This window comes from Mirounga angustirostris, unplaced genomic scaffold (genome assembly GCF_029215605.1).
Source record: "Mirounga angustirostris isolate CCGP_5_RB_7025 unplaced genomic scaffold, mMirAng1.0.hap1 SCAF_4, whole genome shotgun sequence".
Lineage (NCBI taxonomy): Eukaryota > Metazoa > Chordata > Mammalia > Carnivora > Phocidae > Mirounga > Mirounga angustirostris.
Window position 1 is genome coordinate 107942412 of NW_026991712.1, and position 14280 is coordinate 107956691.

Below are 14280 nucleotides of genomic sequence, written 5' to 3' on the forward strand. Positions count from 1 at the left end.
AAAATTCCACTTGTAACAGCCTCTTAATAGTGCAAAGGGACAGTCCAATTGCCACACCCTCCTCTCCTCTGGGACAGTTAGTCATCCAGCTTGTGCTCGAACATTTTTAGTGACAGAATTCATGACCATGCTGAGTAATCCTTTTCATTTTGGAACTTTCACTTAGAAAATTCTTCCATAAATTGACCTAAAACTTGTCTCCCTGTATTTTTGACCTAGCAATTCTAGTTTCACCCTTCAAAACTACAACCATCTAATCAACCTAAATCAAAATAACTCTTCATAAAGAATTAACCCAAGTCTTTTCCAAGCTAAACTACTTTTTGTTTTTCCCCAGCCTTTCTTCATAGGCCATGGTTGCCAAAACATATCATTGGTGAAACCCCTTTGTTTATTCTCCTTTACAATGGCAAATGTGTGGCAAGACTGTTGCTGGGCAGCCCTCCCCACTGCTCATGCTAGTGGAAAACAGTGTAGACGGATCCAAGCCCTCTTTCTGCTGAGCCCAGAGAAGATCTCACGCTCAACCTCAACACAGCATTCCAAAGAATCAATAACAAGGCACTGGCATCTGCAGATGAGATAACATCCCTCTGACATTTCCTGATAAAATCGATTCCCCTTTAAAATACAGAGAATGCGGGGCGACTCGGTGGCGCAGTCAGCTGGGCATCTGACTCTTGTTTTCAGCTCAGGTCATGGTCTAGGGGGTTGTGGGATTGACCCCGCATTGGGCTCTGCGCTCCCCTCTCCCTCTGCCCCTCCTGCTCATGTGCATGTGCTCTCTCTCTCTAAACTAAATAAGCACATCTTTAAAAAAAATAAAATAAAATACAGAGGATGGAATGAAATTTCGGAAGTGGCATGGACAAATCAGAGTACAGTATAATTAATACTCCATATGACCTTGAAAATATGGTGCTTGTTTAGATTCAGTATCACGTCATTTGTGTACATTGATCTTTCAGTCACTGAAAACCACTAGGAATGTTTGTACATAGAATGGTCCATACAAGGTCTCCCTAAACTTACTCTGAAATTTCCTTATATATTTAAATTCTATTGTTGACCATATATACTCACTCATAAGGAGATCTTGAGGATTTTTTAATCTTCTTTCTACTTCACCTCCTCCTCTGGCAGGAATATGAGAATACTTAACATATAACAGGGTAATGATGGTAGATGATGGAACTTCAGTAGGGTAAATGTCCTACTTTCCTTTGTTTTATGGGTTCCTCTTTTTTTAACCATCAAAATTTTAACACCCACTGAGGCAGGATCAGGATACAGACCGGGAAAGGAGAACACATGACCTGACTGCTGTAATCCTGCATTCTAGATTTTAAGTGAGTTGGACAATTGAGCATATACACACAAATATTCACATACATTCACGCTCGCACACTATACACACACACAATACATACATAATCCATGCATGCACACACTGCACATATATGTAAGCACATATGTGTGTGCATATGTTGTGTACGATGCATGTGTGTATTTTACATATTTCAGTGTGGATCACCAAGGAACTACTCATTCATTCAAGAATACTTCTTGAGTAACCATAAGTCAAGCCTGTAATGAAATAAAGATTTGTTTAGTCTTCTCCTGCTCAAACTGATAGCCACTAGCCACAGGCGGCTACTTATATTTAAATGTAAATTAATTAAATACAATTAAAAGGTCAGTTCCTCCAATGTACTAGCTGCATTTCACGTGCTCACAAGCCACCTGTGGCTAGTGGCTGCTCCTGTAGACAGGCAGATACAGAACATGTCCATTGTTGCACATCTTTTTGGACAAGAGAATCCTACGGCTGTGTATAGCTGATCAACAGTCAAGAGTGTTTACTAAAGGCCAGGAACTATTCACAAGCTCTTTACATATAGTAACTCATTTCATCTTCATATTTATTATCTGCCCTCATTTTACAGATGAAGAATCTGAGGCATTGAGAGGTTAAGTAATTTGCCCAAGGAAACAAAGCTATCAAGCAGTGGAGCCAGGATTTCCAATACAGACATTTCTTACATATCAGCTCCGAACAGTACAGTGTCCCACTGGACAAAGCACAGCCTGCACCGCCTTTTATCATCTAGCCCTGGAAGCTGCACGGTATCATTTCCACCAGACCGTATTGGTGAGGCAGTCACAATCCCAGCTAGATTCAAGGAGGGGGCAGAGATCCCACCTCTAATTAGGAAGGTGGCAGGTCACTGTATAGAAGAGCCTATGGGACAGGAGATAGAGATGTGGTTATCTTTATCCAAAGCTACTTGCCACACTTTGGTACTATGTATTATGCTGGTTATTCTTTATTTCCACTCCCAACCTCCCGGCTCCCAGCATCTACTCTTGGGGTGGATGACATCACCTGAGCCACTTGCCCAGGGCAGGTCACAAGCAGGAGATCCAAGAGCAGCAGAAGAGGAGCTCAGGGAATATACTATTTCTTCCTTGCTTCGGCACCACGTTTCTGGCAGGGGTACACTTCTACGGACATCTCTCTGTATATACAGCTCCTGTGGAAGTGGCCCCTTCGCTACAGGTCCAGTTCTCACTGGATTCCAGCAACACCATATCTATTTCTCTTCCCATTAAACTCTGGGTACTAATGGCTTTTTTGCCTCTGCAAGTTTCTAAGTACCTCAGTATCCCTTGTGTGTTCCTGAACCCTGCCCCAAATCCTGTAAGTAGTTCTTGCATTAAACATTCTTCATTTAAGTCATCGGAGAGAATTCTGATTCTTAACAGGGCCATGACTGATACAGGCACACAACAGGAACTCAATAGAGACAGTTCAGGGAACAAATATGAAAAATTAATAACCAAACTTCCAATATCTTCTACTAAGTATCTGATATAATTATTGAATACTACAATTATGTCCCTCCACTATGTCGGGATTGACAGAGATCCAATATATAGGAGCTGGATGTCTCAACAACTATATTCTTCTTTCGAAAGTAACCTTTTTTGCAAATGAGTGATTCTTTCAAAAGCATTGTTCAAATAAACATGCTCATTGTTATATTTCTGATTTACCACAGAACTATTTTCTATTATTGTATTGTTATAAAACCAGATCACCTCTTTCTTTCCAAAGTGTTTATAAACAAAATACTAAATAGTTCCATAGGCTTGATAGCTTTGCTGGAGATTGAAATTTTGCCTGCCTATACCTTCCAGAACTTCTTTTTGCCCATTGTATTAAAAAAAGAATTTTTTTTTTTTTTTAGTTTTGGTGCACCATGCTCATCTTAAACATGCCTAGCAGTGATGAGGATAATTATATCTGTAGATCCCCTGTTTATCTTAGATGATACAGATCTTATTTTATGGTCCTGAATACCTTTTAAAAAGACCAATAACAATATCTATCATTTACCGAGAATCAGATAAGTACCCCACTGCTTTACTGTGACCTAGTTACCTTAGTTATGTTTCAGTTGCTCCTCCTTCTACACATTACAGTATTTAATAAAAATAAAGGCTAGTTATTTTAACATTTCCAAAAAAGAACTTTTTTTCTTTTTTTTTAATATAGAGAAACCAGACTCTTTTCTCTAAATTTTTTGCAAGCCACACGTCATTTTGGCCCAGTCCTAACACTATTCTTACACTAACATTATAATTTTTATCCTTTTTCTTTTTTCTGTTTTTGAATCATTGGTCATGTTCCCCTACCTTCCAACATCTATATTTACTCTTTTAAGTCAATATCCTCTGCATTCCCTATGGTCTCTTGAGATTTGGTATCATTTTCCTCTCACTAGATTACCTGAAAACTCCGAAAAATACTGTTTTGTTTCCCATCTCTCCTGATTTATATTGCCATTTAGAGTCTCTGTCACATCTTCCACCTGGACTCCAAGACTGAATCATGTCTCTCTTTTTTCCAAATACTCAGCACAGTATCTTACACAAAAAGATTTAACATGTATTTGCCATGCGCTTGTAAGGTATTGTGGGAAGAGAAGAATTAATAATAAGCCAAAGATTCTACTCTTTAAAAAGCTTCTGGAGGAGATTATGATATATATTCACAAATAATCTAAGGGAAGAAGGAATGACAAATGTAAGCTGAATATTAAAGTAGGGGATCTCAAAGTACTAAAGGGTAGCAATAGTATACTTTAGAAGTAATTGTTGAAAGTATCTCAGGGTAAACTGGTCAGTGGGAGAGGTCTACAGAGGAGCTGGCTAAAAAGGGAGTGGTAGAGAGAGCAGTCCAAATGGAGAGGACTTTCTTAAATCTGCTTGTCTAACTAACTGTGGTTAATGGTTGTAAAATTCAACTTATAAGCAGGCAGCTAACTTAAATTTTTTCCAAGTATTTTCAGACTCTAACCAACATTACATCTTTACCTTAATCTACGTGGCCAGTCTCTGTAAAAGTGGTTCTTAACATTTTTCTAAGGGTCCAACACATGTAGTTATAAAGCACTAACAGGTAGTGTGGATCCAGGTGTGTGGAGCTGAAGCTTACATCCTTTTAAAAAGAATCCAAACTCAACAAAACAAAATTAGATAGAAAAACAAATGTCGATTTAGAATGGGAAAAGAAATCTCAACAACTCTTCTCCGGAGACTTGGAGATCTAGATTCCTTTCTTCTGAGATAGCTTTAGGCAATTTACCAGAAATGCTAACTTAGAAATGCTTCTGGTTGCAATCTGTCATTCCCTGCCCACCTAGAACATCTAGAATTCCCAGTAACTCTCAACATTTCCAGAGGCCTAAGCACATAAACATCTGAAGCTTCAATTTCATTAGCCTCATCTTAGACCTGCCTCTGACAACAGGGGCTAATTAAAACAATGATTCTTAAGAGGGGACTGGGACACCTAGAATCTGGGGAAAGAGAAAGCACGGGACTAGGTTAAAACAATCCTGGCTGATACACAACGGCCACTCCCAACCAACACTCTCCCTCCCCCAGGCTGGAAGTTTCACAATGCAGAGCCCTACACTAATATGCAAAGACTAACAGTATCTTAGAAGGCAATGTGAGGGATAGGCCAATTGTCCTCGATCTGAACATAAAGTATGTGTGGAATATAAAACAGCAGTGTTAATTTTTTACAAGCGAACATAAAATAATTCCATTGTTTTACAATTTAAACACATTGAAAGGTCAAATCACTTTCTCAAGAGCACAAAACTGTTACTCTGTCTGAACATCTAGAATCCGATTGTGCCTACCATTCCATTTAATCCTAAAGGGAGAAAGGAGCTTTCGTATTCCTCTTTGGGGTCAGAGTATGCTTGTTCAGTTTGTAACTTCAGTTCGCTCTCCCAGGGTATAGCAGTGCTTAGGAAGGTCGCCTTCCCTAACGCCTCAAGGTAGCAGCTAACTACCGCACAGGCTTATTAATTAGTACAGCAGCAACGTTAAGAAACTGGGTTGACATTTTAACAGCCCTGCAAGAAAGGTATTTTTCTTTTCCAAAAAGAAATTACAACCAGCCGTTGTACAGGCACCACAAGTCTACCACTAACCTGAGTCCTTTTCTCTCCAACTCTACTGCAAGTTAGGAGGGCCCTTTCGTCCTGATTTTCCCCGGGGAAAGGAAAAACGAAAGCGGCCGGCGGTGGGTTGGGAGGCAGTAGCTCACCGAAAAATCCTCAACTCCGCAGCGGAGGAGCTTCCTGTTGGACACACGGGACCCGTTTGCTCCTCAAGAGGGGACTCCCTCGCCACCTAGTCTCGCGGGCTTGAGGCTCACCCCGGTGTCAGTCAGCCCAGTCTTAAACCCACAGTCAGTACCACTAAATCAGGAATAATTTCTCTCGACTAGGGTGATCTCTCCCAGAGTGCTGGGCTGGCTGCGCCCGAAAAGGAGCGGCCAGGGCGGGGGCACTCTCGGGCCACCGCCTCCCGGGTTCGGAAACTGTCCGGAGGAGGCGTCCGCGTCAGACAAGAACCGAGAAAGAGAAAAAAGGGGGGAAAAATCACAGCTTTGCCGACTCCACAAAGCGACGGCCGTGCCGAACGGAGGGTCAAAGTGCAGAGGAGGGCGCGGTTGCGGTTCGCGGCCCGGCCGGGACGCAGCCCCGGCTGCGGCGAGCCGCCTGGCGGGGTTGGGCGGCCGGGGAGACCCCACCCACCTCCAGCTCGGAGCCTCCGCCGGGGCCGGGCGAGCGCACTGGGGGCGGCCGCCGCGCCACGGTGCCAACTCCTGGAGTTGACTTGGAACTTTCTCGGGACGCGCCGCCGCCGCCCTCACCTTACTGAACACCTCCAGGTCGTCCTCGTCCTCGTCCAGATCCAGCACCTCGGCCTGCAGCAGGGCAGCGGGGCCGCCGCTGCCCAGGAGGGGGGCGTCGACCCCCGGGCTCTCCCCCGTGGCGCCCCCAGCCGGGAGGCCGGAGGAGCGCGCCTGAGCGGCCAGGCGCTCGCCCTCCATCCCGGCAGTGCGCGCCCGGCCCGCCGCCGCTGCCAGCCCGGCTCCCCCGAGCGTGCCCATTGGCTCCCGCGCATCCTGCACCTCCCGGGCCGGCCCCGCTCCAGCCCCTCGCCCGCTGCGCAGACGCGGAACTGCCGGGGCCAGCGCGGGGCCGGCTCGTCCCCACCTGGCCTGGGGCCTGCCGGAGACGCGGGAGAGGGGCTCGCGGGCCCTGGCTAGGGTGGGGAGAGGCCCGCTCCGGCTGGAGGAAAGCCGAGCACGCGAAGGGACGAGGAGGGCGTCCCCGCAGAGCCCTGGCTCGGGGACTGCCGAGCGTGGGCTTCCGCGGCGGCGGGGGGTCTGGGCATAAGCGACAGAGCGCACCGTCAACTTCGGGGGAGCCACAACGAGGCTGGAAGGCAGCCGACCCATCCTGCCGAGAGAAAAAGCCAGTACTGTATTTCCTGTATTTTAAATGGTTGTCTTTCTTCTTGGTTGTGGTTTTGGAGTCCGTCTTTTACTAAGGCTAATGCAAAAATAAAAGACCTGAAAAGCTCCCTCTGTTTTTGTAATTGATTTTTGACCCAGTGACCGGACTGTGTGGTCATCTCCCTGTCAAGCCAGGGAAGTTGGATTTAAAAACTCTTTTCAGCCACTTTAAAATGTGCCTTTACTTCTGGAAGTCTTCCTGAAGTTAATGAGCGGGAACATTTCTAAGAGCCGAGGACAAAGAGCAGGACTGGACCTCGCCACCAAGAAATAATCTTCATCTTTGCGCTGCCAATGCCAAGCTACAATTAGTTGTCACTGCTTAATATTAAAAAAAAAAAAAATCTAAGTTCCAAAAAAAGGAAAATTGAACACAAATTGATATATTTTGGGACTATCTTCATGTTTTATTATTTAACTCCCCTCAGTCCCAGCCAGCTCTTTTCTCCATCGGCCCTGGAAAGAATGTCTAATAAGTTTGCACATAGGCAGGGAGGAGGCTACCTCAGAGACTTGACTCCCTGCAAAATATTTAACCCAATGTTCAGAGTTCTTAACTTAATGAAATTGAAAGATAGATAGATAGATATAAAATATTTGGGGAAATAGAGCATTTCTCTACTTCTGATTAGAGGACATGGCCTTAATAATATGTTCCCTCTTAACCATTCAGATGTACCTCCCATTGCTTTCGGTTCACATATGCTCTTCCTAAGTCAGGCTGGTCAGCTGCCCTGTGAATATACAGTCTTCTTCCTACACTTTTTGGTTCCTGTATCCAGAATACCATCTCCTGCTCATCCTTCAGGAATTATCTATAGTCCCATCTCTTTCTGGAAGACTTTCCAAGTCAACACCTCCTGTTCCCAATTTAGCATTTAATTTTATGCCATCTTATAGATTGTATTTATTTCATGTAAATGCCTTATATTTCTTAGCAAACTTTAACATTTAAAGGTTAGTGTTCACATTATTTATTATTAAGCCACAGTGTCAGATATACTCACTTAAAAAGGCTCTGTGCTAATGTCTAAAAGGAATACAAGTTATTAAAAGTCTATTTTTTTTTCCCTCTCTAAGCTCATGCTGGCTAGTGAGAGATTCAAGGGTTTCTAACTGCAACCTGAACCAGGAAATTCTTAAGGATACTGTGACTCACACAGTTGCCAGAAAGCATAGAGACAGGCTCAGAAAATGGGCAGAACAAACCGGGACTACATAGCTTGGATCACAGCCAAAACCATGCCATAGAGCTAATGTGCAGACCTTGCAGCCGCCATTGCTGAACCCAGGATGCCGCTGACACTGATGTCACTGGACTCAGGGTGCTGTCACCAAGGGCCACATCACAGCAGCCTCTGAGAAGTACCTCTATTAGTGCCACAAAAATGCCCCACAGTCCTCTTTCCCGGTGTTAGTAGTTCTAGTTGCAAAACCCTGGAGGAAAGATCTGCTTGACCCACCTGGCCAAATCCCACAGAGGTTTCTAAGGCAAAGAATTTTCTAAACATAGAAAGGCCATATTGATGCTGGTCAGAAGATTAAAAAAAAAAAAAAAAATCCCTACCACTAGAATTCACTCCTTTGACTGCCTAACATTAATATCATGTTTCTTCACACATTGTCTCCCCCTGACCTCCATTCCTGCTGTATAGTTCAGCTATGGCTCAAGCACTTGAGAATATAGTACTTAGCTCCCCAAAGGAAGAAAACCCAAACCTATTCATTACTGGGGCAGCTCCAAGTCTAACATGTCCATTCCTCCTGCAGTTCTACAATCCTGTTGATATTTTGCAACTTATGGACTAAATTTTTGAATTTAATTACCAAAATGCCAGGCCTGCTTATTCAATGGCATGAAAAATCCTAAACTGCCACATAACAGCCTAAGCTTACCATTAAGTGGGATCATCAGTGGGTTCTTTAATGGAAGAATTCTTATTTGGATACCAAAGCCTATAAACCAGCATGGCTCAAAATTTTAAGTACAGGTGTAATATTAAGAGGAGGCCTACCCAGTCCTGTCCCTTGGTTTCTGGACTCTTTTTCTGATTATAGGAGAAATAGTATCATATATTAAATTTTGTTTCTGAGAACGTACAACTTGTCAAAAACCTTCCTCTCTCTCACCCTTTCCAGTTGGGATCTCCTGAGACCATAACTGAGTCTTTAATGTTACATTCAGCCATCCATAAAGTTAGCTGTTTCTGGTAATGGGGTTCATGATACGACAGGTCACCCCTTGGGTATTGCCCAATGGCTTTGTTTCTTTTGCTGGAAGATGATTTAATTGATTAGAAAAAAAAAATGTTATATGTAAAATCTGATGGGAAAGCAACCAGTCAGTGAGTTCATGGATGATCATGTTGGGAGAAACTGAGCAGGAAAAGCAAACCCAATATATCTTTGCCATTAAGGACAAATCATGGCATCCTCCAGATGGGTATCAGGGGTGGACCAGAAGTAGCTGCTGCTGTGGCGAGATGAACACTTAGCCGTGGAAGTAGCCAGTTGTCCTTTAGTGTGTGGGAAATCCATGCTGTTAAGCTGGTGCATAGCATACATCATTCCCACCATCATGGCCATAGAAAAAGCATAGGAGTGCCTGGCAAAGCAATAGTATTAGCATCCACAGAACAAGAATTCTTATCAAACATACTATTTGATCATGTAAATTCATCAAATGGAGTTTTGGGAAAACATTGCCATGGGCTACAAATAGGCTTTTATTCTGGGACCATTCCAAGAGGCCACATATATTTTCTCAAACCTCCTTGACTTCTGGATCCCACCTTGTTCCTTCTAAGTCCCACCCAACAACCCTTCAGCCTGTGTCCTTGGAGCAATATAGAATCTTCATCCCAGCCTCTCTCCTTTGAAGCCTAGTGGACATTGTTATATACCATGGGGAGGGTTTCTCTATTCCATCGTCCTTTTTCACAGCAGTACACCGATTCCAGAATATGATAAAGAACCATCTGCAACCCAGATCTGAAATTTTTACCCCTTAGTTAACTGTTCAAATGGAGTTCCCTGTGAGATCCTAACAGTATGCCTGTTGGTAGCAAGAGCCAAATGCTCATGCAATGTATGCTTTTAGGACTATTTTTATATATACCATTTCCACATGAGTATGGTTGGCTGAGGGCTTATCTAATTTTATGGTTTTTTGTTAGTATATTGTTAATAATTATTTTGTTAATAATTTCATGATGAGCTGCTCAGGTCACATAGTCACATGATGTCCCACGCTTAGGTATTTAGTATTTGTCAAAACCCCGTAGCAAGCCAAGGGCTGGTTTCCTAAATGAAAAAAGAGGACATGTTTTGCCTTAAAACTTGATGTTTTTTATTCTCTTTCAGAACTTGTCACAGATTCCAGAGAGCATCCTGTTTCTACAGGCTCATCAATAATATTGTCAAAAGTAGCTAATTGGTACCTCCTTTGAGTCTGACAATGTTATTAGTACATTATGTATGTTTACTCATTTAATTCTCAAAAACACCTTATGAGAGGTGCTATTATTAACATCCCCATTTTATAGATGAGGAAACTGATGAACAGAGAGGTTTAGTAACTTATCCAAGGTAAGTAATAAGTGGCAAATAATCTACAGCTCACTGAAAGACAGTGTTATGTATGTTGCCTTAAAAAAATAAAAAAGAGGAATTATAAGGATATTTTGGGATTCTTGGTTCTTGAGAGAATGAGACTAAACATTTCAGCTGACGCTCTGCATGCCCCCAGGGTGGGGTGATAGGATTGGCCTCTATAATCTAAAAGTTTGAATTAAAGAATAATGGAAGTGAAAATTTGTAAAATATGCACTCAATAACAAAACTTTTCTCCATCAGCCTGGGCTCTGTGTGAGAAAGATATCTACTCCCCACCCAAATCCTTTTCTCCCCGCCCCCAAATCCTAACCATAGTTCAGGAAGTCACACTTCAAAAAATTCCAAGTGTACCTGGGTTAATGATATATACCTGGAACCTCTGGCACAACCAAACACAAAATCTCTCTTCAAAACACTTCTGACAGAGTTTCTACAGATAAAACTCTACTGTAGATGAGATCAGTGTTAATCCATGAGATTAAAAATGTTCAAGGAAACCACCTACCATGTACCAGAATCACTATATAAAGCTATTAAAAGGATTAGAGCCTAGAGAACTTTAAGCAGTACACAAAAATATAAATTATTTAATAAATAAAAAGAATGAAAATAACTACAAGATGCTATAAAAATAGCTAAGAATTGAGAAATGAAAAATACAGTTATTGTGCTGATGGTTAATTTTTTGCCTCTTCACTCCATATCAACTCCTGTTGCCTGCTCCAGAATGATGGTGCTGGGCCTTGTCAATATTTCTGTTTTGCCACCTGGCATGATGTCAAGCCTTGTCAGTAGAGGGCCTGGAGGAGCACTGGAGGAAGAAGGATGTTCCTCTTCCTGTTTTTGGTATGCTATCTTACCAGTGTCCTGTGGAGAGCTATTTTTCCTCCTTTGTTCAGCCCCTACATAGTTTCTCTAGTGTAAGTTTCCTTCAGGGCACAGCTTTGATGGTGTTTTACCCACTACCAAACTCATACGACTGTGGTGGCATAGTCTAGAGACCCAGACATTGTGAGCCTGCCCCCAGCCTAGGTTGCCACAACCCATACCCTCTCCTCAGTCCCAGGCATGGACATACACCCAGGGGCACTGGAGGTCTGCCATCCCCTGACCTTTGTCCTGCACCCAGCCCAGAGCTGACCCAGTCTGAACTGAACATGGAAGTGCACTAGACTCCTGAAGAGGGGGACCTCTTAAGCTCCTGACTCCAACAGTGTCCAGCAGCCTCTCTTGGTGCCTAACAAGTTCTAAGGCTTAGCACTTCCCAGAGGGTAGATTTCCAGCAGGTTCCACTAATGAAGCACTTTGCTGACTTCGCCATTCAGGAAGCCAGTGTGGTACTCTTTCCACTGATATCTGGACCTTAGCCCTAACAGTGGAGGACATTTTCTTGGGTACTTATCTCAACCCTAGGGGTAGTGGTCACATCTTTCTCTGTTATTGTTACTTTAGAATTCTTTGAAACACTCCTTACTCCAATCCCTTTCTAGTAAAGCTTTATATTAAACTTTCCCTTTTTAAATGATGGTGGGGTCCCATCTCCTGACCGGACCTTGAACAATATAGAATTCGTACTAGGAATGGTCCTAGGACATAGACCTACAAAAATGGCATTCTGGGAATCTCTGTACAACGAGGTGACCGAGGAAAAAATAACCCTGAGCCTGATCTACAGATGAATCTTCGTGATATGCTAGGAGCTAGTAGCCCCTCAAAGAGCAGCTGCAGCACCATAGCCCCACCCAAGGGTGAACCTGAAGAACAGTGGTGAAGGAAAATCCTCCTAGTGGCCAAAACTTCAGGTATGAAATGTGGTCAACTACTACATCTGGAGTGAGAAATGTCCAGAAATGTAGGTCTGTCTTAATTCATAAGTAGTTGTAAATGGTTTGGTCAGATGGTTAAAGACTTGGAAAGAATATTGGAAAACTGATGAAAAGGGAGCTTAGGGAAGAAAGATGTCAATGGACTTTCCGTAGGGGCACAGGCTGTGACAATACTAGTGAATGTGAAATGTCTACTAAAAGACCTCTCCTGCAGAGGAGGTTCTTAACGATCAGGTGGAAAAACTATAGACTCTAGGAATGTCAATCATCCATTCTCCCTAACCATCACATTCCTTACTTAATGGGCCTGTGAACTTAAGTAGCAATGGTGGCAGGAATGGAATCTATGCATGAGTTTGATAACATGGACATCCCTTTACCAAAGCTGACCTGACTAGTGTTGCTGACCTGACTAGTGACTAATCTGCCAACAGCACAAACCAACACTGAATCCTCAATATGGCACCATTTTGGGGATATGTGACAGCAAGCCAGTCATTGGTGGCAAGCTGATTACACTGGATATATGCCTTCATGGAGTAGGTAGAGATTCATCCTCATTGAAACAGAAATTCTAGATGAGTTTTCCTTTCCTGCCATTGTTTTTGCCAACATCACCACTGATGAGTTCACAGAGTATCTTATTCACCATTGTGGCATTCCATATAGCATTCCATCTGATCAAAATGAAAAAATTCATTTCACAGCAAAGGAAATCATAAACTCATGTACATGGAATCAATTATTCTTACCATATACCCCTTAACCTATATGCTTTCCATTCCATCTCTTCTGGCCCAAAAGTGACTCATGTCTCTTTTGTTCACAACAAATTGGCCAGAGCTGGTCATGTGGCTTCATCTAACCCCAAGGAGGTCATGAAGTACAATCATATGTTCAATAGGCAGAGGGTCAAAAATACTTGATGAATAGCACAAATGACAGTTCCAACCTATGTGTGGTTAATTCTAGGTAATTAACATGAGGCAAAAACAAGGTGATGGAAAGCAATAACCCAAGTCTGTGATTAATACCCATTTATTCTGTAAGTGTACAGTTCTTTAAAGAGAATTCCTTACTGGCTTAAAAAATTCAAGCAAGTATTTTAAATTATTAGCTTCAATTTTCTCATCTAAAAAGTGGGGATAATTAGTATATACTTCAAAGGCTATGAGGATCAAAGAAACTAATAGATGTGAAATAATTTGTGAAATAAAGACAAGTACAAATCTTAATTGTTTCATTACTATTAATATTATTAATGTAAGCAGTAGCATATGATTGCCATATTTTCTCCATAATTTCATTTAGACACCCAAGTAGTAATGTCTGGGTTAGTTCCCATAATGTAACATGATGCTTTGCAGTTTGATTAGAATATATGGGTTTGGGTTTTGTTTTTAAGGTCTCCCTTACTTTTAAGGAACACTGGCAATTCCAAGTCCTCAGTCATTTATTGCGACAAAGAAACAAATAAATGTGTTAGAATAATAAGGCAACATGATTTTAAACATCTTTAACTCATCAAAACCCAAAGGACATGGATTATGCATGTAATTCCATGACCGATAATGGCCTGCTTTTCTGTTGAATGTAAAGCAATGATCCTCCTATCAGGAAAGCTAGGAATTATTTTCATTGAATACAGGAAACAAATTTACTATCTAACATAACTAGAAATACAGAGGTAAGAGGCCTAAGAAGGCAGGCATTGTAAGATAATTGTTCAATAATTGTTACCTAATTAATTGGATGAATGAACTGATTTAGAAACAGCTTACTATTGCCAAACTTGTTTTTAAAATGTTGATGTTTTTTTTTAATTTTTTTTTATTCTTATGTTAATCCCCATACATTACATCATTAGTTTTAGATGAAGTGTTCCATGATTCATTGTTTGTGCACAACACCCAGTGCTCCATGCAGAATGTGCCCTCCTCAATACCCACC

General features: G+C 42.2%; 1 protein-coding gene across 8 annotated transcripts in view; it reads right to left on the bottom strand.

Moving 5' to 3' along the window:
- The window catches only part of SNX7 (sorting nexin 7), a 168877-nt gene extending 162416 nt beyond the window's left edge, over nt 1-6461 (bottom strand). For 3 of the 8 annotated variants that reach the window (XR_006794438.3, XM_064588769.1, XM_045897131.3), the window contains exon 1: nt 6242-6459. Coding sequence is in view for 5 of the 8 variants with exons in the window: in XM_064588769.1 (XP_064444839.1) it covers nt 6242-6421 (180 nt within the window). In the remaining 3 variants the exon portion in view is untranslated. Of the gene's footprint in view, nt 1-5513; nt 5945-6241 lie in introns of those variants that run through there. The other 5 variants (XM_045897129.3, XM_064588768.1, XM_064588770.1 and 2 more) reach the window with 5 other exon arrangements.
- Between the last annotated feature and the right edge of the window lie 7819 nt (nt 6462-14280).